Source organism: Alosa sapidissima, chromosome 11 (genome assembly GCF_018492685.1).
Source record: "Alosa sapidissima isolate fAloSap1 chromosome 11, fAloSap1.pri, whole genome shotgun sequence".
NCBI lineage: Eukaryota > Metazoa > Chordata > Actinopteri > Clupeiformes > Clupeidae > Alosa > Alosa sapidissima.
In genome coordinates, this window is record NC_055967.1 from 12,864,768 (window position 1) to 12,892,707 (window position 27,940).

General features: G+C 40.6%; 1 protein-coding gene across 1 annotated transcript in view; it reads left to right on the forward strand.

The window, feature by feature from the left end:
* The window catches only part of LOC121723943, a 56,228-nt gene that overhangs the window by 25,102 nt on the left and 3,186 nt on the right, over positions 1-27,940 (forward strand). The window contains exons 7-12 of the mRNA XM_042110186.1: positions 7,167-7,349; positions 8,140-8,199; positions 11,367-11,489; positions 14,076-14,078; positions 18,351-18,437; positions 24,154-24,226. Of these exons, the coding sequence (XP_041966120.1) occupies positions 7,167-7,349; positions 8,140-8,199; positions 11,367-11,489; positions 14,076-14,078; positions 18,351-18,437; positions 24,154-24,226 (529 nt within the window). The remainder of the gene's footprint in view (positions 1-7,166; positions 7,350-8,139; positions 8,200-11,366; positions 11,490-14,075; positions 14,079-18,350; positions 18,438-24,153; positions 24,227-27,940) is intronic.

Genomic DNA, 27,940 nt, shown 5'->3' on the forward strand with positions numbered 1-27,940 from the left:
GCATAAAGAGGCGTGTCTATGACGTATTGATGAGCGTACATTGCAACCGGCCAACAGCAGCGGCATAAATAACCGGCGCACACCTGATATAAAGTCGATTTTCTCCAGACTGGAATGCTTAAAAATGCTAAAAATGTACCTGAAATGTTCAGAAGGGTTTGAGGATCATGAAAACGTGCCCGAAATTCACATTCCTAACTCTATAGAACCAAGACCTTAGCATATGTGGTAAAATTCTGAGCTATGTCCATAGACTTCAATGGAGCAGTCGCTGCCTCTGCTCTGCACAAAGGGGGATTATGACCCCCCGTCGTGCGATCCGGGTTCCCGGAAGTGGCTCCTGATGAAATATCTTGCTCCGCCTTAACAATCTTTGGTGAAACTGCAATATTTTTTAACACTTGAAGCCTCGGTTGCTAGGTAACGATAAACAAACTCAAAGATCGTAATTCTTGATTTCTTATTCTTGATTCTTCTTGCTTACAAACTGACTGTTTTATGCGTTCACTAAACAAAGATTATGGAAATTAAACACCACTTTTCCATCAAAAAGTTGTTGTAAAAGGCATAACTTGTTAGATTTAAGACCTAAGTTCGCTAGCTCTGTGCCTGCCTGCCTGTGTGCGCCGACCCTGGCAGAGAGATGTGATGCAGGACGTCCCCTGATTGGCTAGTCAGTAGGCGATGCAATGTGCTGATTGGCTCTGCAGAAATGCTGTCAAGACCGTGCCAAAATTCGCTGATTGGCTCTTCAGAAACGACGACAAAACATTGCAAAAATTCGTGTCTGTAAAAAAGTTTCATAGCTTCGTAGATCCAGCAGTTCCACACACATTCAAACTAAATCCCTGTGGACAAAAATGTTTTTTACAAGTGCACAGAATATTTCTGCAGGTATGCATTTTTTTGCACATAGACAAATTAATTCCACAGCTAGAAAACGGTTCTACACTTGTGCAAATCAAAGAATTTTTTTTTTTCGCACATGCACAAAATATTTCTACAAGTACAAAGTTTCCATGCACATGCACAATTTTTTTATACAGTTGCAAAACTCGATTACACAGACACAATATTTATGACGTTGTTTTGATTCCATATGCCGTTCCTTAGCTGCACTTTTATTTACCTTAGTGGGGAGTACAGTAAGACGGATGATTGGTTAGAATTTAATTTGTTCCCATGCAAAACCAACTGTTCCCAGGTGTGGCAGACAGTTCTCTTTTATACATGCAACTAGAACAAAACTAGCTAGATAGCCTGTCTGTGTGGAGAGAAAAAGAACACTATCCTTGAAGAAGGTGAACAATACTATAATATATAAGGTGAATAATACTATAATATATAAGGTGCTACTACAGCCATTGGGATATATTGACGTTTTTACTCAGATCACTGGATGGCCACCATTTCAAATATGGTGGGTTATTTGTGAAAGTGATGAGTAAGTGAGAACAGTTCTCTCTGATGACTGAGATTTGTATTGTGATATCATGGATACTGTTATACGAGTCTGAAAAACGCTTACTCTACATTATATGAGCCCAAAACACTATGCCCACCACAAATGTGTGTGTCTCAAACACTATCCCCAAACCTTCATATTTACCCCCCCCAATATGCTTAATATTTTAATTAGAGAGGCTTCACAAACAAATTGCAAACTTTGCAAACAAAGTCTCTGATCTTATGTAATTATGTTGTAGAAACAAGAATGATATAAAGTTCACCCACACTCTTGTGTACAGCAGTCTTTGTACTCTGACAATTATACACATATTCTCAGCAAATACCTAGACATGGTGCATATCACAGGGGAAGCAGGCGGGAGGTTTTGATGGAGAAGGTCTGGTGTTCACCGAACCCTTTCGCATATATATGGAATATTTGAATATCGAAAGCAATATTTTGCATCCAAATGAGTTCTGCCTGTCTGCCTGATGGACAATTCCAACATGACCCCAGCCTTCTTTTGCATGTAACCCAAACTTAACTGTCAAAATAATCTAATTTTTCTTCACTTTTGGGAGCTCAGTACCTAGCGTTTCATTGGTAAAACGTCTGCATATGGAAATACTCCAGGAATCAGGGCAGTATTAGTGAAATAATTTAATTGAATTTGGCAAGTGTGTGATTGCACATTAGGAAGGAGTTGATCATGTACTAGGTATATACTTTTGCCTCAATATTTTTTTTGTCATGTTGTTCTTGGTATCCATACTAATTCCAAGGTAACTTCATACGAAGTTCAAGACACAACAATTTTATTACATTGTAATATTTAATATCTCATTAACATAATGTGCTATACGTTGTTTTCTACATAGTCTTAGCTTTGTCAAGACGGATTTGGACAGGTTGTTGACACATTATGGCCAGGTGAGGTTCAGAGTTTCAGGTGCAAATGTACACGTATTAACAGTCTAAAGGTGCATTTGGTGTATTTATACACAGTGGCCCTCTGCAGTGCAAAGAATAGTCAAATAGGGATGTCTGAGGTTGCTAACCAACTAGCACGTACTTTTAAATTGAATTTTGCCACCACAGCTAAGCTGTGACATTCTCCATTAGCCCCTCCAGTGTGTGTGTGAGTGTGTGTGCTTACTGAAGTGCACAGTCTGTCAATGCATTCACCAAATTGCCTGTGAGAAGAAAATGTATTTAAAAGAAATTGACTTCAGAGATGAGAGAAATAAATGATACTCATATCATGCGTAAAGATATTCCAAGCATTCAGAGGGACACAAAATAAATGCTTTCCTTTGAGTGGAGATACCAGAGAACTCATATTAATGCAAATAAGATTAGCTGGAGCATTTGTCTCTCATAAACAATTCCCAGCACCTTATTCAGATGGTCTGCACTCCTCTGCCCTTTACTCGCACGGGAAAAAAAGTGGGGGAAATACAACATTTTAAAATAACCTTGTTTTTTCTCTAATAGAAATCTATCACTATGTGCTATGTGCACTTATATCCTAAAAACTCTGGCAACCATATTTCTTCTTTCTCTATGCTTTTACAAACAAGATGAGCAGCATTTGTAAACAGGGTTGGGTCAGATTACTTTGAAATGTAATCCATTACTGACTACAAATTACATGGCAATTTTTGTAATTGTTCAGTTGGATTACCAAAAACATGTAACGTAATCTGATTACTTTTAGATTACTTCAATAAATATGCCCATTAAGTAAAAGACACCACCACAGAATTGATGAAAGAATTCTCATTCTATTTTTCTTCTCCACTCTTCTCCAAACATGCACAACTCCGCTTAACCTTTATAAGGGCACACCTGGACAAATAATTTAACCTTCGCTGGATTTTTTTGACCCAGGGACATGGCCTGAGATTGGCATAAAAAAGGGAAGCATTAAACCCAAATGACACCATGTCCGTTTCAATTGTGGGGGTGAGAATTATTATTTTGGGATGTTTTTCAACTGGGGGGACCTGGTGACTTTCTCAAAGTAAACGGTAACACTAAAACAAGAGGCTACATTAATATTAGGAGGAAAAGATCAGGCAGTGTGCCGAGAGACCTGCCCCAATAGTAGCCTATGTAAGTTAGTAAGTAAGTATATCTTTTGATCCTGTGAGGGACATTTGGTCTCTGCATTTATCCCAGTCTGTGAATTAGTGAAGTCGAACCAGCAAGCCCAAAGGCCGAAGCCCTAACCAGTAGGCCATGGCTGCCCCAAAAGGCAGCATTTGAACATTAAACCACACAGCCAAACAAGGCAAGAAATGGTTAACAGAGAACAATATCAACATTTTAGAGCGGATCTCAATCCGTCAAAAAAGTGAGCACAAGGCCAAAGTGATGGCAAATAATCGTTCCTGCCTCAAAGATTGCTGCTAAAAAGGTGCAGTCTACAATCGTTGTGGAGACATGAAGAGGTTTGGTGGGTATTATATGAACCATTTTGAGAGCTGTGGTGGTAAATAAATATGTTTCCAGTGATTGTTTAAAAAGGGTATGAATAATTTTGAACACACAATTTTTCATAAAAATGTTAAAAAAGATAAAAACACTTTTTGTTTATTCCATGTTTTTACCACATTGTCTTGCAACCTTTTGGCATGTGCAAGTGTCATTTTAAGTAAGAACAAACATATTGGTCAAGAGAAAAATCAATATATGCCAGGGGTATGAATAATTTTGTTCTTAACTATATCTTAAAAAAGTCTAAAAAGTGAACATCCGAATGAAATGCTTATCAAATTAAAAGATACCTAGGCTATCATAAAAAAGTTGCATTGTTTGCATGATAAAATGTAATCAGGTAATCCCCAACAATGTAACTGTAATCTGATTACACAATTTTCTTATTGTAATCTGGGCTGATTATAGTTACTTGATTTTTGTAATCTGATTATGTAATCCAGATTACATGTAATCCGTTACTACCCAACCCTGTTTGTAAAGCTGGTCTGTATTTCATGCTATGGCAGCACAATAAAACTGTATAGACATTGAATAGCTATTCATTTTTATGGGTGATACAAACAGCACTGTTTTCAAAACAGTGTAAAGGCTAATTTACAGTCCAGACAACAAGCATCAGTCATCAGAAATTTCAGTTATTTGAGCTTTAGTCCAGTTTCTGAGCTGCTAATGTAGCCTACTGTTATACAGTACATAGCTCAGACATTTAGTCAATAATTATCCAAGGGTCCACAGTGAATCAAATGACTCAAACTGCTCTGTATTGAATCTACTGGAATAAGTACAGAAAGTGTTATACAAGCGTGTGTTTGGCATAAACGCATCTGTTACACATTAAAGAAGTTGAAAGATCCTTTTTCTTAATGTGGACTTCTCTCTCTCTTTCTCTCTCTCTCTCTCTCTCTCTCTCTGTCTGTCTGTCTCTCTCCTCTCTCTGTCTCCCTCTCTCTCTCTATCTGTCTCTCTCTCTCCTCCCTCTGTCTCCCTCTGCTCTTTCTGTGAACCATAGGGAGAATGTCGGCATCTTAGAAGTGAGTTGTGATGGTGTACAGCCTCTCAAAATCTATTTGTAAAGCTAGCCAGGGTACAGTGTGGTTGCAATAACATTCTTAGAAAATGCCTTCCAATTCTTCCATTACTCTTTCAACAATATTTCTACCCAGTACAGTATCCACAGATAAACCAACATGGAATCATCTTGAATGTATATGAGTGTCTGCTCAGATTTGATGTTCTGGTTTAAGAAGTACAGTTCAACAGCTTTAAAGATACCCCCCGATTCATACCTTGTCATGATGGTTGTGTGTGTCTACGCTTTGGCTGTCAGGGTGGTGTGAAATCAGAGTTGTTTATATCCTTTGATATGTCACAGATCTAGAGAGGCACAATGACAAAAGGTGCTCATGTCTCTTCACACACCTCCCCTCCCCCACACTAAGAAGAAAGAGCTTTTTTCCCTACAGTATAAGCACATGCAGTGTTGTTTAATGATGTGTACTGCAGTGCTGCCCAGTGTCTCAGTGGCCATGCTATTTGCATTTGTTCTCCTCCACAGCAGTCGTCATACTCTAGAAGTTCCCAATCAAACCACTAAAATGGATTGTACTGCGTGTTATTTTCTAGCCTCAAGAACACTTGGTGGGTCATCAGAATCATGGGTAATGCCACCCACTTCTCAGTTCTTAGTAAAGAGGTTGGAAAGGATGATGATATCTTACCAGACATGTACATTTTTGTATTTTTAAAAACTTTACAAGGACTAAGACTTGTTTAATTATATGTGTGTGTATTTCACAAGGTATCATAATCCTAGATGTTGTACACTTCAAAGTACAGTATTATACGTGGGATTCTGCATAATTTCAAAACCAGACAAGGGGGACTGTTTTAAGTTGAGCTACATTCTCTGTTTTGCAAAAATGGCTGATGCCAGTGTAAGGAATATTAGCATTTCTTGTTATTGCTGTACAGTTACGGAATGCAGGAATTCACCCCCTACCTTCAATGTGAAGCCAAAATAATCACCAGTCAGGGAGAGCCATCTTCTCTGAAGTTCCCTAATTGGTCAATACAGCTGAACCTCATTGAAAGTTTAGTTGCTGATTGTAATCTGAATATATGTTCATCTTCTGAATATATTTTCATTTTCATACCATGAAGAGAATGTGATGTTAGAGTAATTGGTGGGGATCTGTCTTGTCAATACTGGTAAGAAATTGACATTATAGCAAGGATTTAAGAATATGAAATGTGTGATATGTACAATAGTATGTGTTATCTAAAGTGTTGACTATATTGGTCATTCTGTCATCAGCATGCTCCTTTAGGGTCATGATTTCTGGTTCAAACTTGTATGTGTCATTTATTTCACAATATAGTTCTATAGTGGTTATTCATAATGTTTGGATAGTGCTCCTATGAGGTCATACTCAGCTTATTCTAGCTGGAATGAAAGTCAAAGTGAATTTTCCTTTAGTTTCTGGCGTAGTCACTAGCGGCTTCTGTATGGAGAACAATGACTGGAATGTGCTGATCTGTGTGATTTTGTTATCTGCAAGTGATTCCTGGAGCCTTGATCTTGAGGGTTTATATTCAGTTTAATCCCATAGTTTATTGCATAGATTGCTGCCTGTTATCAATTTGCATGATCACTTTCATTATTAGATGCAGGGCTATTGGCTGAGCATGAATTGGTTCCATAATTATTTCAGGCACCAGTCCTACCATTTCTTATATGTAATTAACTAAATTGAACTGATTGGTTAGTCTCCAGTGTGTCCTTGCTCTTTTTGTGCATGGAAATCTCTACTTTGCTTAAAAGAGATGTGTTTGTCCAAGCATTTAATGCCATCAGAGCCCTTCAGTAATGAGTCCCCAAGGAGCTGGGATTCTGGAAGGTTTCCTCTATAATTAAAGCCTCAATGGGATGTTTAACTGCTGCTGCTGCGTCTGTTAAGAATTAATTGCATGCAACAAGTATGGCAGGCTTTTCAAGTATGAATATCCACCTTCAAAATGAGCCTTGGATTGTCAACTTTCTCTTTTATGGAAATCCTACAGGACATAACATGGATTTGAAAGGCAGGGCTGTTCATTGAAATGGATGGCTTTTACTAAGGTTGTCTCTGTGCTTTGTTGAGGATATTTAGAGGAAAATTGGACCATATTTTTGAAATAGTGTTATACTATGGGCTCTCTCCTGTGTGTGCTTTTAGGCAGCAAAGCTGAACAGAGGCCCTGGGATACCACAGGACGAGCGAAGAGAGACAGACACTCAGTTTGGTCACACCACTATTGACCACCACTGCAGTGATGCAGCATATCTCAGCTGCTCAGACCTCCAGTCTCTGCGCAGTGATACATTGTCCTTGGCAAGTGAGGCTGCTATCTCAGCAAAGGTGAGTTGCCCTCTTATTTTGATAGTTTTTAGCGGGACAGGTATTGTATTTCACACAGATTATGCTTGATACCCTGTATGCCTAAGGCTTGGATGCTGATGCAGGTCTCTCTGACACCACCATGGTTACAGATTCAGGTGCATATGAGACAAGCTCAACCTCAAGTAGCTTCTTTACTGGACATCTGACAAATCAGGTCAGAATCATGAAAGATTGTTTTCAAATCCCTGTAAGTCAAGAGATCCAAATTTGGCATGTTAGTGAGACGTAAAGCACACACCAGTGATGTCATAACTGTGAGAACATTGCACTCTTCCCAAATAATCTAGTATGGCTGCAACATCTCCACATAAGAGTCACTGATCTTAATCTTGATTTTGTCCTGAAGACCTTCGTACACCCATAACATTAATGTCCATTCTGCATTCAAGGCCCCAAAACTCTATAAATGAGGCACAAACAAAGTGTCTTGGACTGAGCCATACACTGCTCCAGCTAATCAACCCATTACCTCAGAAGCACAGAGGAGAATGATTTGATTGGCCATTGGGCTCATATACCAACAACTTTTTGCCAGAATCATGGACTGAACCTTTAATCTGTCAGTACCATACCTTACTGAACGTTATAACGTTACCCCAATAATGTTACCCCACCATCATCATTGGCTCATATCTTTCTTGACCTTCGAAAAGAAAGACTGAAAGACCACAGGGCTGATATCAATATTCAAATGCCTGTTATTTGAGTTTGTTGTATATCTTATCAATATTACCATATTTTGTTACAGAGTGATGAACAGGAGTGTCTGGAGGATGATACGCAGAGTGTCACTGCATCTTCCATCACAGTAAGTTGATATTGTGGGGCTCCATAGTACTGTGTAACAAAGACAATGGATTTACAATAACGTATAAATCTCCTCCTTTTCCCATTAATTTAGAAGTCTGCAATCCAGCACCCTCCACATTTATTGGTACCCTTGGTAAAGATGAGTAAAAGTGCTATAAATTCGCCTTCTGGTGAAATAGCTTAATCTCACTGAGAATAATCTAACCTTAAATTAAAGTCAATTTATTCTGGGGATAAATATTGGACCTTGATTTAAGAAAATCAAATGTGCCACAATTACTAAAACATTTTAAAAACTAAATATAGCTGTATAAGTATTTTTTTTATTTATATCCGACTTTTAAAAGTTGTGTCCATGAGTTTTCAAGCAGTAATACATTACTTCAAATATCCCTAGCCATTTTTTTTTGGCTTTCTCAATAACCAATCTCACAAAAGCCCACCATTTGGTAAGAACATGGTGCATTGTCTGTGCATAGTTGTTTTGTTTTAAAATCCCATTCTTTCCCAAAGTTGAATATAGGTTCTAAACTGAAGATTTTAGTCTGGACAGCTTTGCTTGTACTTCTCTTCACATGACTATACAGACAAAAAGTAATCTGTTAGGATCAGGAATAGTAGGTATCAGAACAGGAATTGTGTTTTCAAACCTTGCTCGTCCTTTTTTCACTCAGCATGTTTGTGAAAGATAGCCCCCTTGGTGAATGAACAAGCTTTTTAATTAGCATCGTGGTAACACCTCTCTCCCCAGTTCATCATTCACCTGCCCTGTAGACAGGGGTGTGAACCCTGGCGTCATGACGATGACCTAGCATGTCATTGATTAAAGCAGAAACCCAGGTGATGCAAGTGCCTGCTGGCCAGTTTAGTGACATTGTCCATCTTAGGGATAATACAAGGACACAAGCCCAATATGAGACCCGCTCACTATGTACTTTAACCATGAATGTACTAAGCATTTCTCAAATTTAGCCTCGAATGCAGTATTCTTGAGTGGTTTCAACAATGTGCTATGTGGCTCAAAATAGAAAAAATGCAAATAGACAGGTCACACTTCACATTAAAAACAATCAGTGTAAATCACATTATTCCAATCCCAAACAAAACCATCCATCCTTGACAGCTAGTGGGAACCACCTGTGTGTCTATCTAACTTTCATATCACCAATTTCAAATTGATACAAAAGTAGTTGCTCATAAAAAATACTCCCCGAAAAGTCATTGCATTAAGCAATATGGCACGAGTGAGAGTGTAGTTGGTAAGGATATACTCACAGCTATGGTTTGGCTGTAGGCACGAGGCCAGAGGCCATATTCTACTACCAGCTAATCGAGTTTAAAGACATCTGTGTTGTGTGTTCCACAGTTTATTTTTGTTTTGATATTTGTTTGCTTGTCCTCCACCCCAGAAATGTGTTCCCAAAAATCCTGGGATATCCTCTTGTCCAATCAGAAATGAATACATTGTTTGACTGGACAAAAATGTTGTGTGAATGACCATATACTTGCATTCTCGTTTTAAATGACATGCTTACAGTTTACTTTCTCAAGAATAAAACTTCTCATGTCAGTGTAAAGCTTTAGTCTCCAGCTACTGATCTAACACAAACTTGTCATGTAAGAGTCAAGGTCGCCCAGCCTTTCCCTACATCTGCCTTCATTTTGATCTTGTTCAGGTTTCCTCCATTCGGCACGGAATGCTTTTAATGTGGAGTCACAGGTCAGAGGAGGGCAAGGCCACAGGACCGCCCTGTGTCCACTGAGACTTTGCCTCCCCCCTGGAGATGTGCCTAGAGTCTCACCCTGATCCATCCTCCTCTCTTCCTCCTCTCACTTCTTATTCTGGCCATCCTGCTTAATATTGTAACCCCCATGCCTAATTATTTTATTGATTTGTTATGCATTCCTTCCATGTTATTAGACACATATGTGAACTGTCATTGGCTCCACAGGGCGCGACATATCTTACACAGCTTATTGAGTGTTGAGTGATGGATATTGTTTTAACAGCAGCAATGACACAAAATCCCATTGAGGTTAAGGATTTTAGTAGTTTAGGGTACAAACTCATATGTATGGGAATTAGTAATGCTGTGATATGTTTACAGGGTTCAGATGAAATGATCCCAGCATTGTGTCCAATTCTATCAGAGCTCACAACATTGCCTTCATGTGACTGAATTTAGGATGTCCAGGGTCAGGGGTCACCCGCCTGTTTTAGTTTAGTTTTTGGGTTTAACCACTGGTGAGGAATGGGTTCAGTCATGACCTAGAGACAAGAGGTATACTGACTACTATATGCAAAAGCTGTATCGTAAAACCACCGATTACCAACAATTTTGTTTGAAAATTATAAAACAACAATGTTTTTTAATACTTCAAAAATAACATTTGATAAATGAACCTTCTACTTGTTCTTACCAGGACTTTTACTGGCTGAAATATCTGATTTTGTATACCACGCTTGGAGTTTAGTGCTGGGTGCCTATTTCCAACCTTTCTCACGGCACATCAACGGTTAGACCGAGAATTCTCGTCGCAAATCAAAATTCCACTGGAGCTCCAAGCAGATTTGTACACACAGCCTTACAACACTGTTTACAGCTTTTCATGTCACGATAAAATGTAATTTTTGGTACATAGCTAATTTAGATGCACTTAGATGTGTGGGTGCTTGCATTTCTTTAGGAATCCGCTGTCTTGGTTTGTATAGAAATGAATATTAAGTGACACATACACATAAGAGGTCGGAAATACGGGACGGTCGGTAATAGGTGACGTTCCTATAGAAGGCCTAAACATATTATACATACTTACTTTTTGACTCAGTTTCATTGATAAGTGAACAGACTACTTGTGGAATGATATGAAAGATGTGAATCAGAAGCACAAAATCCAAAAATACCTCCGAACATTCAATGCAATCTTTTGCAGCATTCTGCGGAGCTGTACAATCAATTGAAAATATGTATTGTTTGCTTATGCCATGGGCTATTGATAATATTGAATTGTGCAAGGAGCAACATGAAGAGTGATGCCTGTAATGGTTACCAAGTTACAGTAGGTGGCCTGCATGTTGGCTACAAGTGAGATCCTACATTAATTGTTAGCTATCTGTGAAGTAGGTTCCCTGTATCCCATCTGACACTGTTTCTATGTCTCCAGTCTCTGTTCCACCGTCTTCAGATGGATCCTTTAGAAAGGGATTGGCTGCGCTGTGCAGCTTTGGGAAACACTCCTGCTCTCCACCAGCTCTTGGAACAGGACCCAACACTGGCCTCTAGAAAGGTGAGTCCTCAGAAACAGAGTAAAACAACTATTTTGCTGGGAGACTAAGCTGGTGATCAGACAGAGGCACACCACGTTGCCTTTTTTAGTGAATAGGTAAGCAGACAAAGATTTAGATCCTATCAATGTTGTCAAATACTTTTCGATTGAGTTTGTCAGTGGTGAAAACACACGGTTTATTTTGATGTAAATACCTGCCCCATAGGATTCCGTTGTATTGTTGTTTTGTAGTTGCCGTTTATAATAATCATTTCTTATTTCTGGTACTAGTACTGGATTGACTTCATTGTCGTCCTTGTCTAATTGAATTTGCACCCAAAAAGATCTAAAATAGAGCCCAGGTTGAAAAAACGGTTTTCTTAGTAATGGGGAAAGTGGTAAAAAGTTGTGCAGTCAGGTATAATGCTTTAAAAGATGCAGGGCAAAAAGTGACTTTCCCAGAGGCAAAGAGAAAAGAAAAAGCTCTGGTGTTGGACCGCTAGTCTGTTTGTAAATGGTCACATATGTGCCCAGCAGCATCAGCAGGCTGTGGCTCTACAGGAGTGAGGCCCAGAGCAGCAGCTCTTATTACATTTCCATGAAGTTTACTGAATTCAGTGGGGTGAGGTGGGGTGAGGTGGACAGGGAGCGGCTGTCACTGTTACTGCCTGGAGCGCATTTTCCAGCCACTGACAAGCATCACCACTGTGGCTGCTGCCATCGCTGTGAATACTATCAGTGTACCCCTGCCATCCCTGATTAACCACCAGGTCCACAATAGCCACTTCTCTCCGCTTGTCCTCTCCAGACTGATCAGTTGTGTTCCTAAATACTATTAGCTCATCTCTAGTTAGAGAAACAGCAGACACAGTTGAGTTAAGTGCCAAGAGACTTTGAAAAACAAATGGTTTTCTGGTGAAGTGTCCGCTAAGGCCAATATGATAGCTGCATATACCATTTAAAAGCCACATTTCTAAAGATTCTGGATGAATGATGGAGGCAGAGCTACAGCATGTGGTGCCACTTCACTGCACAGCAGGTGCGGCCTGGAGGCTAAAAGAGCAGTGCTCCTCCTGGAGGCTCCTGGAGGCTAATAGAGCAGTGCTCCTGGAGGCTAATAGATTAGTGCTCCTCCTGGAGGCTCATAGAGCAGTGCTCCTCCTGGAGGCTAATAGAACAGTGCTCCTCCTGGAGGCTAATAGAGCAGTGCTCCTGGAGGCTAGTAGAGCAGTGCTCCTCCTGGAGGCTAATAGAGCAGTGCTCCTCCTGGAGGCTAATAGAGCAGTGCTCCTCCTGGAGGCTAATAGAGCAGGGCTCCTGGAGGCTAATAGAGCAGTGCTCCTGGAGGCCAGGCTTCATATGTCACGGGGGTTACTAGCACCGCCCCAGCACAGTCACGTCACCCAGCTCCATAAAATGAAGAAGTGGATTATACTGCATCTCTTCTCCTCTTTGCTTTGAGAGATTACAATATGATTGTGCCAGTCCCTTCCAATTACCAACAACTCAGTAGAATGTGTGGCCCTTTACAGGAAGAACTGAAATATCATATTGTACTGTGCTTATACACACTGTGCCACGCATTCATAGATGTACCATTCGTACATATTTATCTTTCAATAAAAATGATTTAAGATTAATGTTTTTTGCAAAATTGTAGGTCCTTTTTATCTTTATCACATGACCAAGACTTATTTTCCTTTTGTCAATGCCCTCAGGACTTTGTAACTGTAAGTAATGTTCCACAGGGGTCAGCAGATCTTTTCTAAAGTTGAGATTTTGCTCCTCCTCAGTGCTGAGACTTCCTCTCTCATCCCCTGTGATGTTGATGTTCTCAATTTTCCTTCCCTTTGATGTGTAGCTTAAGCAGTTCAACAAATAAAAACAAAGAGCGGGTAAACTCCTAGACGTCATAGGTTGTGAAGATCTGTCCCCTCAAACAAACCTTCAGTAGTCCAGTGATGTTTGAAATCGTCCTGCATTCTCACATTACCTTGTTTTGTTAGTGTGTTGGTGGCTGGTCAGGTCAGTCCAGTCCGTCACACGGGGTTACGTGCAGCGCAGCTGGGTAGAACAATGAGCTAAGGGAAATCAGATGTGTAAACAATAACAAACAGGAGCTGTGTAATCTGCTTAGAGTCAGTAATGAGAGGGGAAGCCCCTGGGCACTGGAGGACACTGATCCGCCTCTGATTGGATAACAGGCCACTGTGGATCAAACAGAGAGGTGACAGAGGAGCAACGGGATTATGGAGGGGGATTCCCCCGCACACAAGAACCCAGATCAAAAGCCAAGCTCTCATCCAAAAGTCCACAAAACTTCAAACAGGGCCATTTTTGGTCGGCACGCATAATTTCTCTCATGTAAATCCTAAACTAAGTCTGGGCTTTGTCCTGCTATTCTCGAGTGATCAGCAGTCGGCCAAAGTACTTAATGAACTGTGTACTATTAGTGGTAGAATATGATATATACATCGTTTGTGTGTATGGAATTGTATTTGTGTTCTTAATTGTAGCTCTTAACATAACTGAAAAATGCTAATTCCATTTTTTTGTTTTATCTTATGTTTTCTTCATCTGAAATGTCAAATTCTTTGGAAAATTGAGGGGGTAAGTATTTGATATTTGATTTGCTTTGTTGATATGTTTTACAAAAAATACCAGCAACATTGTTGTGTGACAATAAAATATCTATCTATCTATCTATCTATCTATCTATCTATCTATCTATCTATCTATCTATCTTTCTATTTATCTATCTATCTTTACTGGCAGCAGAAAAAGATTGTTGTTTGCATTAGGTAGGAATATTATCTTTAGATAAACTCTCCATCATATGCTCTGCTACTTTTTTTAAATCTAAGGCTGTTTTTTTTTATTATTTTATTTTTTTAAATGTTTTTTGTTTGCAAACCAAATAAATGGCATCCGACTTCCTTTGCTTGAACTTGTAAGACATTGTTAATCGCCATGATAGCGGTATTTATTCGTATTAATGTCTGTGTCCAGCGAGCCCATTCTCAGTGTGTAGAGGAGTTGAAGTGATCCTTGTGTATAATTATAGTGTAATTACACGGCAGTTATTAACAGAAGAAACACTCCAGATCCTCACTCCCCAAAGGCAGACATACACCTTTTCACACTCCGCGCCTGATCCCTCTGATTAGTATTCAGAGTGGAATAACGGGATTAAATTTCATCTGGAGTCCTAGGAAATCCCTTCTGCCAGACCCTCTCGCATGGGTCCACTGAGAACACTAGTGTTTGTGGCAAAACATGGACATTCCTTTATGGAAATCGGAGTGGTCATTGGGCTGTTGTCTAATTGCTTCTATTATTAGGCAACATTTGTTGCAAGGTGTTGAGTTGAGCAAAAACACAGATAAGAACCCTTTTTCAGCATGCATTTCAAACATGATATTGCTATCCCCAGAGGATAGTGTGTTAAATTAAGAACCTTTTGATATCTGGCAGATAAATATTTTTGCCCTTTTTTTCTTTTTGATTGATAATGTTACAAAACTGGGATGACTGATTAGTAAATTCTGCAAATTATTATTAGGTGGAAAATCTGAATTTCCGCCAAATCAATGGTCTGTGTGTTATAATGTCAGCAAAGGCAAATTCTTAAATAATAAGGGTTTTTGTGTTAAGGCCTTGTTTTAATATTGAATATATTTAATATTGTTTTCACATAGTCACAATCACTTTTAAAACAAGTTGTGAAAGTGTTATTTGAGAAGCTGTTATAGAAATGTACTTGTTTAAGTCTTTTCCTGAGGTGCTAAGCAGGTCCATATGGTGCCAGTTACTGAGGTTTGGAAAAGACAGGCTTCACCCCGGCCCCACATCCACACGATTGACTCGGCTCACAGAGACGCAAACTAAGCTGCCTTTTCAGATGGGGCTGAAAGAGGGACCTCCATCTGGCACGCTCCCCAGGCAGGCCTCTGCCTGCTCAGGCCCTGCCACCAGCACACAGGGCTCCCCAGGCAGCGGCCACATCAAGGCTGCACTATACACCAGCTCCACTCCAGAGACCTGCGCTCCTTCTCATGCTCCGCTCCATCAGCATGGCACATTTGAAATTCACACCTTTTCTGATGTGCGCCTGCTCCTGCTGCTTTCACAGGGCTGGCGGACACCCGTTTTCATCTTCACAAGTCCCCTCCTAAATGCCCAAATATGGTGCCCCTTGTGAAAAGAAATCTGCCTGTTCAGTGAACAGTGAAGTGAGCAGCTCAGAATTCCTGGCTCCCTTTTGCAGTAAACATTTGCATTAGTTTGGAGCTCAGAGATCTCAGGTTCAGGTGTGCAGTAGACCATGTACGGATAGATGCAAGGATGTCCACAATCATCTAGAAAGAAAGATTTATCCACATAAAGTAATAGCAATTGTCAACTAATAATATCATATTATGATAAAGTATGCAATTATCACAGAGGAGCATATCAGCAGAGGAGCTCTGTTATTTGAACACCTTCATGATAGCACTTGTGGGCAATGCTAAACAGGTTAGAGCTTAATATTCTAGGCCACAGTGAAGCAGGGACAGAGGCAGTCAAAGGGGCGTTCAGTCGGCCATGTCAAAGACAGAAAACAACAGGGCTGTCAAGACAACCAAGCCCCTGTGAAGGCCAACTTGTTTGGACTGGAGATGTCCTGACAGGTCTTGTGTGACCAGATACATAGTTTCCATTCATCTGTGTGCAGATTACGGGTTACTATAGTTTCCCTAATGCCCAGAGAAGGTCTTGTGGATTATCTGTGGGAAATGGGTTAAAAGCTGCTCGTGATCTGCTCTCGCCAGTAGCACATGTTGAGAAAGTTAAAGAAGAGTGGAACAAAAGCCCTGCTCTTCCTGCTTTGATATGTCCTCCGCTGTAATGTAGTTGGAGAAGGCAAAGTTACCATGAGCCCTTGTACAAACAGACTTGTGGCAACAGTCCGCCACGTTGAAAGGGGGAGATGGATCATACCCCAGAGTTTTTGGGAATGTTCTGTTGGATTGAGATGGGATGATATTCATTAAAAAGTGTTTTTTGTTTATTATTTCTTTTTCATAACTGTTCTCTGACATTGGAATTCAAGTTTGTAAGTATTTGCTGCTGTATTCAAACATTATAGTCATTAGTTAGCATGAGTACAGTTTACTAGATTGGAGCAGTCTTTATTAGTATAGTATGGTTCATTCATAGTCCACAATGATTCAATGAATTGTGTGTGTGTGAGAGAGACACTATCTGATGGGGTGTAGACCAAAACCACGCTGAAAGTTGACACTTTCACATCAGTGAGCTTCCATTATTGCAAATTAGCTGGCATGGTAATGATTAGTAGCAATACTCATCTGTTCTCTCACTGTTAAATCTACTTATGCAAATGGACCGTGAAGGTTTAGATGAAATTAGCCTTCAATAGCAGTTATGTGTGGTGAAAGACAACCTTTAGGGTGTTTCTCAGAGAAGGCTGTTATTATCACTTAATTTCATTTCACACAGTCTATTATCCAGGTTAGTTAGAGTTTGAGTGGATGTAAGATTTAAGCAATTCATCCTGCAGACTACTTAACAATGATTCTCAATCTATTTTATATTGTTTCATTGTGGTTATAGTCTCGAAACCCGAAATTTGTAAGATGAATCACTCAACCACTCTGAAGGTGGACCCAGCTGTGACCAGTGGAGGTGGCTAATTGAGATGACTTTGAAGTGAGGCATTTATTTGGTCATTTTCTAACAATAGTTATTGTGCTTTAACTAGATGAAGCGATACACAGAGCATAGGTGTTTAACAGAGAGCACTCCCTGTTTGTAACATCAACAAAAGAAACAATACCAAGCCACTAGGGACACATGGAAGTGGGAACCTGCTGTGTGGTTGTAGTGTCAGGTAGGCAGGAGCTTCAAAGAGTGGTCGCATATCAGGAGACAAGACAACACTCCACAAAATGCCACTAGTGGAATGAGTTGACTTTACTCACAAAGTCATCAAGATAAAACAAACTGAGGGAGATCATAGACTTCTACAGCCACAGAGGGTCTGACCCAACTGTGAGCCTTCATACCGGAGCTGGTGTGCTTCCCCAGGTATCCACAGGAAGTGACATATTTGAAGTACTTTCCCTACCTTTTGACCTTACCTCTTCTAACAGTGGAAGTAGCACCAGCAATATTGAGGCCGGAGGAAGAAAAACCCGTCCTTTCATTTATCAAGGGCAAAGACATCCACCGGGTTTGGGAAGAGGCTAATACTATATGTCAGCTTGCAACTGTTAGTGGCGAAGTACGAGGTACAGCAATCCCATTGTGGTCAGTGGTTTAATTGGCGTAGCCAATTAAATGTCACAATTGGAAACAGGGGTGGCCACTGGCCAGACCCCTATGTACCAGGATAGGTTTCTGAGCCCAATGTCTGAAAAAAGACTTTTCGCTAAAAGTGAGGAACTCATCCTGAACAGTTAGTGTGTCTCTCCCTCTCTCTGTTTCTGTGTGTGTGTATATTAATCAGTCATTCACAATCCCCAACGTTTGATTTCCATTACAATTTGCAGTCATTTTGTTCTCAAATAGCTGTATATCAAATGGGTGTATATTTTGGTATATCTCTAGGTGTACGTGTCGTGTACAATTGATGTACGTGTTTGTTAAATGATTTAGTATTATTAGGTGGAAAAATCTGAATTTCCGCCAAAGTATGCTAATGGCGTGGTGGTGCGGATGCTGCATGCTCTGCTGCGTGTGTGGGAGTGCTGTGTGAAGTGATGTGTGGTGGGCCGAGACGGCGCGGAGCAGGCGTGCTGGTCAGCACACTGGCAGGCCAGTTTGATTGACAGGCAGACGGGGCAGTGAGTGATGTCTGCTCTGTCTCTCCCCATCCAGACAGCGCTCCACTGGGCAGCCAAGCAGGGCCGTCTGGAGACAGTGGACATGATGGCCAGGGCCGGTGCGGACGTCAACCTGAGATCGGTGAGAGAGCTGACAGTGGCTGGAGCCCTGCCCAGAGCTTTACACCTCGAGAAGCCCTCCAGCACACGTACACACACACGCACACACACGACAGGCCCTCCAACACACGCACACACACGACAGGCCCTCCAGCACACGCCCACACACGACAGGCCCTCCAACACACGCACACACACGACAGGCCCTCCAGCACACATACACACACGACAGGCCCTCCAACACACGCACACACACGACAGGCCCTCCAGCACACATACACACGACAGGCCCTACAACACACGTACATACACGACAGGCCCTCCAACACACACACACACGACAGGCCCTCCAGCACACGTACACACACGGCAGGCCCTTCAGTACACATACACATACTGTATGTACTGGCTTCTATATGGACATACATATACTATTCACTCTCCAAAGAGGATATCATGAAACCTCTCTTACAATACAAACACAAATCCAACAATTACAGCTATGAAATGAAAAATCAAAACAACTACAATATTTTGACAATGACAGTGTCTCCACCTATATTTTTTGCTTTCAGATAGGGCTGGGACAACGCGTCGACGTAATCGATGACGTCGACGCAAAATATGAGCGTCGATTCGTCAAGCATAACTTTTGCTGCTAAATATTTTTAAGTTTACACCTTCAGTGTTTTCCATACGTTGACTAATCTGTGGCTGGGCACCACGAAATCAAAACCGGCCACCACACATTGATGTTCTATGTTGTAGGCCTACTATTTAAATTAAAGATTTAAGATAAAATAATTTCATTGAGCTGCACTTTTTACTCACACAGCCTTTCCTCGCCCCGCCCGCTCTCTCTCGTAACGAGCCCGCTGCTCCTCCTCATAGACGCTCCTCCTCTGCATGTGCATTTAACAAAATATTCACGATTGTTGTTGCCACATAGAAGCACTGCATAGAACACAGTGGGCTAAATTGCTATTAAATCCGCTTAGCATCGTGACCATGCTGCGCTTGTTCAAAACTGCTGCATTAAAGTTAAAGTAAACTCTGCAACATAGTACATTGAGGAGACTAAACTAAGTTAAGTTACAGTATGCAATCAAGCAGTATCTCAGAGCTAACGTTAGAATACTGTTTGGATGTCAAGTTTAGCATGCTTACTTGCAGCTGCTTGTATTCTTTATTCATGCAGGGCTCATTTTATTGACTCTGAATGTTTGCAAAATCCCGATGTAAATGGAAAAGTGTTTTCCAAGACTGAAAAGTGCTTGTCCAAAGGAGAAGTACGAACCGTTATTTGAACTAACTACGTTATGAATTGCATCCACACATCAGCAGCTTTTTAACTGTGTTAATGTTAATTGTGTTAATAATGTTAAATGCTAAAAGGATTCCCACACGAACGTCTTAAAATGACAGGCACTCAATTAGACATAGGCCTAGGCCTACACTAGGCCTACTGAACTTTATTGAATGCTACCTCTGACTAAGAATGCATTACTTTGCACTTGTATAGTCTTTTATTTTGGAATCTTAAGAGCAATAAACATATATTGCAATGTTAAAGAATTCATGTCTTTTCATTCAGATATGTAAATAAACATGTATAAGTTGCTATTAGTGAATTAATGGGGAGATAATCGAATCGAATCGGACTGAAAAAATGAATCGTTAGATTAATCGTTTAAAAAATAATCTTTTATCCCAGCCTTACTTTCAGAGGAATGTTGCTTTTTATTCCAAGCTCAAGCTGCTTTTAAATGAATGGCATCAGATGTTTAATTCCTTTAAGCCTTTTCTGTTTCGCTCAAATAACCAATTGAAGCCAGTAGTCTTTTAATTAAATTATTGTCTTAAAATCTATTGCTCTATTGAAATGCTCTCATTATGACTAATCCTTAGTGTACATCTAGTTCATGCACAAGTTAGTATATCATCTGTCTTTAAGTCATGGCATTAACAAAAGGCATACTACATCACCCTGTAGTTTGTTATTAGCATCTGCCAATGATGTGATACAGTTTTTAATTAGAGGCATCTCATTGAAATCTCTTTAGCATTTGGTTTGGCTCCAGAATCAATATGAAAAATCCCTTTGTGTGTGTGTGTGTGTGTGTGTGTGTGTGTGTGTGTGTGTGTGTGTGTGAGAGAGAGAGAGAGAGAGAGAGAGAGAGAGAGAGAGTGCGTGCTTGTGTTTACAAAAACATGGTGCGGTAAATTTAATGGTGTCAGAATGTTGTGATTACTTAATGGCTTCCCAGACAGACAGCGAAGGCCTGAAGAATTCAATCGTGTGTCTGTTCTCCTCCGCCGCACTAATCTCCTCTCCTCACCCTCTCTGCGCTGTGATGTGCACACCAGAGATAATGCCTAAACCCAGCAGCAGCGCCGAGCAGACGTGACTGCCAGTGGCTTCATAATTACATAATTAACTCTTTGTCTTTAATCGTTATGGAGGTAATGGTGCCATTAAAATGGGGCCTCTGCTGAATGGAATGTGAATGAAAAATCAATAATCCATACAGAGGCTGAAGGGCCCTCGGTGGCATCGTCATGGGGACGCCCTCTGTGATGCTGCGCTCCCCCTGCACTCCTTGTGCGCGCTGTAAATGAATTTCATTTTGACATTTAAGCACCAAGTTGACATTCAATTGAAATAAAGAGCGTTTCAGCCCTGCTCGTGCAGTCGCTCCGCAGGAGTGTAAAAATAACAAACTTATCACCGATTACACTTCTCCTGTCACGCTCGCTCTCTTGGCACCCGCTAAAATTAAATGCCATTATATTAAGAAAAGGGGGCTCATATTTTCATAGATTTATGACAGAGGTTGTGAATGTGCTCTCTAAGAAATGTACAGTATATAAATGATCTGAGATGTCTTTCTGCGTTTCTCTTCTTTCCTGACCCTGCACCGTATGGACTGACCCCACACAGCATGTAAGTACGGCACCTGTGTCTTTGTCACTGGCATAATGTGTCTCCAAAGAACTCTATAAATAGATGAACTTCAATTTGTCTCCCTTATATTAAAAAGGCAGGCTTATAGCTCTATGCCTTTCAAATGAATAGAGAACTGACAAACCCTTCTAAAGCCAAATTGCCTTTAATATCACTGTGAAATGAGGTTCCTGACCCTCTCTCCCTGATGTACAGTATGCTTACTCCCTATCTTTAATATTCCCTGCCTATTTCCATGCATGAAAACTGACTGATGACACCTCTCTCTCTCTCTGTCTCTCTGTCTCTGTCTCTCTCTCTCTCTCTGTCTCCGTGTATGTCTAAAGGGGGTAAGTAATATCCTAATACACCTGTGAAAAGAAGATGGATTTGGTGGAAATACACTATACAGTAGAAGGCGCATCGTGCTACCAAAGTACCTCCCCCTCCTTCACTGGGAGAAGAGAAAGAGTTTTAGTGCAGGGCATGCCTTACTGAGGGAAAGGAATCAAATCCCATCTCTTCACCAGTGGGCATGAAGCAAATAGGTTTTATTAATGATTCAAAGGGGAGACACTCGGCTGTTTCTGCACATTAGAATAATACAATTCACCAGCCCTCCCTCTCTAACACACATACATCTCCTACTGTAAATACTCACATGGGAATTTTCAGGTGAATGTATATTTTGAAATTACTTTTGCCATTTCTATAACCCCGATAGGCTTATAGGAAAATTGCCACACAAAAATAGTACAAAAATAGGTTTTCTCATATGTTAGTCATTCTTATACAGTACAAGCATGGAGACTAAACCATCTTGTAAGTCACAGTAACCAGAGCCTTCTTAAATTTATTTTAATATTTTTACATTTTTACAAATTAATCAGAATGAATGCATTTTAATTTAGCCAGCTGGTAGATAATAACCACACAAATGTACCTATTGTATAGGCTAGTGTGCCAGTTAGCTAAAGATATATAGCTAAAGCCTATATAGTAGAATACTGTACAAGTGATACATGTTTAGGCTACATAACATGAAGATAAATTAATTGATAGCAAGCATCATGTACAGTGTTCAAAACAAATAAACCCTTTCTGATAATATAAAAATGTGTCTAAATCCACATCCATTTCTGTAAATATCCCACAAGTCATTTTTGACTGAGGGTCACCTCACTATCGTGAGCAAGCATTGCTTTGTTTCTGTTTTGGATATAGGCTCCTATGTATGGCAACATATCAGACAGGCGCATATTAAACATGGTAATTGGCCGTTGGCAGTAGTCTTTGTGGTGTGTTCGAGTGCAACACGGGCAATGCAAGTCAGCCATCACCATCACTAGTTCTTTGAAGTCGGTTTAGCTTATGAACCCATAGCTGGGAAACGCTATCTTGGCCTCTGTAATCTGCATGTTTGCTGGGCGTGTTAGAATGAAACTGAGGGAGACACTTTGATCTGCTTTGACTTTCTCTGTCCGTCTGGAAAGTCACCTCCTGGCCTTTACTCATACTCAAACTCAAAGCAGCGCCAGCCTCATGAAAGCCACTGTGACCTTTCAAAGACATAACGTCAACACAGACACTAATGCCATTAGGAGATCCCCAGTTGGTCTTCACTATCCTAGAGAAGCAGCAGTGATATGACCACAACAAGCTTATACTGAGTAGAAATATATGTAATTTTGAGTACATATTGAATACACATGAAGTTTTACTGTTTGTAAATGTATAAAGAATGTATCCCGGTTGTTTTAACAAGCTATAGTACTTCATTTTCAGGGTTGGCAACATCTAATATTTAGACCTGCCTGAGAGGTGTTTTGTGGTAAAACCCTTAATTGGTGAAAGTGCAGTTTACCTGATGCTGAACATTTGACACACAAAAAGTACATTTTTGTAAGTGAAATCACTCATAAAAGCATGAAGGGAATAGGAGCCTAGTGAACGCAGTGAAGTTGCCATCTCTAGGACTGGTGCCAGATCAAAGAGTCCCCTGGTGGGAGTTAATATGAGGTGTGCTGTGCTGATTGCCCACGTGGCAGAATCACACAAACGGCAGACACATTAAGCACATCAATCACTGTGTTCTCATTCCATCCAGCTCCTCTCCTCTCTCCTCTCTCCTCTCCCCTCTCCTCTCTCCCCTCCTCTCCTCTCTCCTCTCTCCTCTCCTCTCCCCTCTCCTCTCCTCTCTCCTCTCCTCTCCTCTCCTCTTCTCTCCTCTCTTCTCCCTCCTCTCTCCTCTCTCCTCTCCTCTCCTCTCCTCTCCTCTCTCCTCTCCTCTCCCCTCTCACTTGTCAGCTGGGTGACCTTTGATTGGCTTCATTGTGTGTGTGTGTGTGTGTGTGTGTGTCTGTCTGTCTGTCTGTCTGTGTAGTGTGTGTGCGTGTGCACGTGTGTGTGTATGTGTGTGTGCGTGTGTGTGTGTGTGTTTGGGGAGAGAGCTAATGTTTGTAGATGACAGGCCCACTGTTCACCACAGCAGGCTTCTCGGTCAGACAAACAGGCTAAATCTGGAGGTTCCTCTGAGCACAGTGGTGTGTGAAATGACACCCAGCTGCTTTTTAATATCATGGCGGACTGACAGACACCACAGGAAGCTAAATTTACATGCCATTCTTTATCTTCAGCTATTACATTCTGCTTATTTATCAAAGAGTTGTCTGACCAAACAGTCTCTGTAGAAATCATATGCAATGAGTTTGATTACCTGCACTGTGACACTGCCTGTAACACATCTAGGAAGATGAAGATCACTGTGATGTTTTCTACTTTTTTTCCTGAACAGGGTTACACTGCACTCCACTTGGCTGCCCTGCATGGACACCCTCACATCATCCAGCTCCTCATCAATAACTACAGTAAGTCATCAGCGGTCCTCACCACCACCACACGGAGCGTTATTCATCTCCCCCTCTGACCACATGGCTCCACATGTGGTCACTTCAGTGCCTGAAAGGCCCCTCATTAATAAATGATCCACAACACAAGCAGAAGCACGTAGGAAAGAGACCCAGATGACAAGCCTGTGTTCAGAGCCCTCAGACAAAGGAGCCTTCTGGGGCCCACACAAGCCCACAGAGGGGCCCAGCGACAGAGCCCCCGCACTCATCAGCTGTAATGAGCCAAGCCAAGATATCAGTCAATAGAGCAATTCATTAGCAGCTCCCCCGAGACGTTCAGGCTGGACGTGGGGAATGTGGACTTAGATGGGGGTCTGTCACTGAAGCCCCCCCCCATGCACTGATTAGACGTCCATATGTTGTGTGTTAGGGAGCCGCCTAGCTGCGTGGTGCTCGCCATTCTCTCAGGCGCATATGGCTGCCAGGGTCACTGTTACCGGACACTGTCTGTGTACACACAACAGAATTTCCATATGCTGAGTGGAAATGAGTGTTCAGAGCCCTCCTCCGGCCAGCCTCCCTGCTTCCCATGGACTCCCCTTTGTGCCCCGGATACCAGGAGACAGCAGCCCAACAAGAGAGAGGGCTCACTGGGGGAGGGGGAAGGGCGCATGGGAGGTAGGGCTGAACAGAGGGACTCTACAGCCAAGTTGATTCAAATGTACAAAGTGCTAATTAGCAACATATCTTAACAATTAGTTTAGATCAGGTTGTAAGCAATGTAATTAGAAAATGTTTTAACACAGTCACAACTTAGTAGATCTTACATAACAGAAGCACTTATGTTACACAATTATCCCTAATCAATTTATGATACCATAAGCCAAAGAGAGAATTGTTATATTTGATAGCCATACATATTTTTTCAAGGAATCAAACCAGACAATTGATCCATTATAAGAGAACATGCACAGATAATTTATTGAAGAGTTGCCGCATTAGAGCTTTGGTCAACACACTTTTACAGATTAATAATGACAACTTCTCATTTGGATCTCAATTTGTATTTCTTAACTATGAAACATTATTTTAAAAAAGGCATTGGAACACACTGCACCAAATATTGGTTATTACAGATACCTTGCACAATAATTGCCATAATGAAATATTTCCATAAAGATATAGTAGCTGGTCACAAAATACAGCCACTTTATAAGAATTAATATATTGCACATGGGAAATCGGAGAGCCAGGTCTAAGCTTGTCTTAACACACAACACATGCAGCTGTTGAAACTGAGAACTATTATTTAAAGCTGGTGTATAAGGAATCGTTTTGGGAATACTTACATTATCTAGTTTTACATAGTGATAGCCATCAGGAAACTAGATGCTCTAAGAAAAATGTCTGAGGCTTTCTTGAGCTTTGTAATCAGCAACCAAGATCTCCATGCCGCCTGCCTATGTTAACCAATCTAGAGATTAAAAACGCCTGATAATAATTTTATGTTTATACTGCACAATGAGTTAAAGGGGGTGGACACTAGCAGAAGGGGACTGCTCTGGAAGGGATTGGAATCGCTTACATTGCTTACAGTCTCTTTGACTTGATGACATAACGTAAATATTACTCTTAGCCATCATATTTAGATTGAAAGTTAAATGCTACCACTACTACCACTTCTACAGCAACTAACAACAACAACAACAACAACAACAACAACAACAACAACTACAACAACACTTGAATATTTATATAGGCTAGTTATTATATGAATGTAATACTAAGCTTTTAGATTCATGATACGTAGCCGAAAAGTTTAAATTAGTTAAAGACAATCATGGAAATTGGGTAAGTTTTAGCATGAGCTTTTCACAGTTAACTCCTCTCTCTGTTGAACATGTGAATGTGGCTAATTACAGACATCTCCCAGCCATTTGTCAGATGCTGCTCATGTTGTCTCAGCCTAATTGATTGAGCTGTGGGAACTTGCACTCAGTCACTCTGCTGAGTGAAGCTGTGCCAGGGCAGAACCCCATCACGCTGGCACCCCCACACACTGCTTACTGTTGACTAATTGACCAGTGTGTCAACATGGCAGTAGGCTGCTGATGACAGAGCGATGGGCCAGATGTTTAATGTTTAGTTACAGATTGCGTATGCATCAGGCATTTTTGCAGTGCACCATAAACAGAGAACAGTCTTGCACATGTAGCAGTGTATTAGATACGATACGAGTCTGTAGTGTTAGTTGCCTTGACTCTTACTCCTACAGGAAGCACTACTACTACAGCTTTACCACTCAATTGCAATTAACTCATTTAAATTGTTATAGTTATTACTATACTATAATGTGATATATTAACAATGTTATAACGGTAACACTTTCTATAATGTAGTTATGTTGTAATTATAACCACACAAACAGTTATAATTAAATTGGGGGATATGTTCAGGTGGTGATGCCTAAAATAATCCTTTCTTATATTCCACAGCCACACCACAAATAGTAGGCTACCCTCCTTAGAATTTTAGAATTAGACCCTTGAATCAAAGTTCAACAATTAGACAATTAAAGACATAATCTGAAGTGCAGCTGGAATATGGATTCGATTTTCTTTATAAAGCATTTACATGTAATTTGAACATGCTGCAAGTATTGTGAATTTGTAGCCCACACACAAAAGAATGGGCAGACAGGGATGTCTGTCCGGTTACAGGTTTTCTTACTGCTTTATGTAGCCAGGCTTTTGACATGTTGAAAGCAGGTCCTGGGGATGGCCACATTAGGGGATTACACAGATTACAGAGAATGTTGATATAACATAAATTATATATTGTAAACACAATTGGGGCAAAGTAGCTTGTGGTAGCTTGTGGTGGAGGATAATGTGATTGGCTGCCCCAGTCATAGAAGCTGATGCATTGGAGGATTTGATGCCTGTTAATCTGTCTCTGGACATTTGTGGACTAGACTATTTTATTTGTCCTTGCTATTCTAAAGACACATCAGTAAAGATGGACAGTGTACAGTTGTAAGGAATCTGGTATTGCATGACGACATCCAAATTAACCAGGATGTTTTAACAAACATTAACACTATTATTATTGTTATTTATAATATTATCATTATTATTTTTATTGTGACATTGTTGTCGATGTTGTCATTGTTGTTTGTAGTAGTGCTATAGTAATGTTTTGGACTGACCCTAGAGAACAGGGTGAGTGTTCATATAACATGAGGGAGCAGATGAAATAGTTGAGCCAGTGGGCATTACTCTAGCTCCAAAGCAGTAAGCGTTGGACTCTGAAACGTAGCAATTACATGACACTATACCTACTATAGTCCCACCAGTACTGTTGTTTAGATAGACTGTGCAGATGACCTAACGCTGAATGCAAATAATAATGTATGCATTTGTAAATACAGCTTTCTTTTTGCAAAATATTGCTTTTGGTTTGATTATAAACAGAAGCTACCTTCTGAATGGATTTTCATAATTGATACAAGATTATGTTTTCTACTTGAACATGTAGGTATAACCAGGGCAGCAATATCAACAGTTTAAAATATGGCCATAAATAATAGGGTACTATGACTATTTTGATGTGTCACTTTATAATTTAATTTTTATTGCAGATCATTCCATTTTATTGCAGAGCATTCCATTGTTATAAAATGTAGAAATAGTAAATGGCATATTTCATCAGTTAAAAAAACTCCAACCTCAC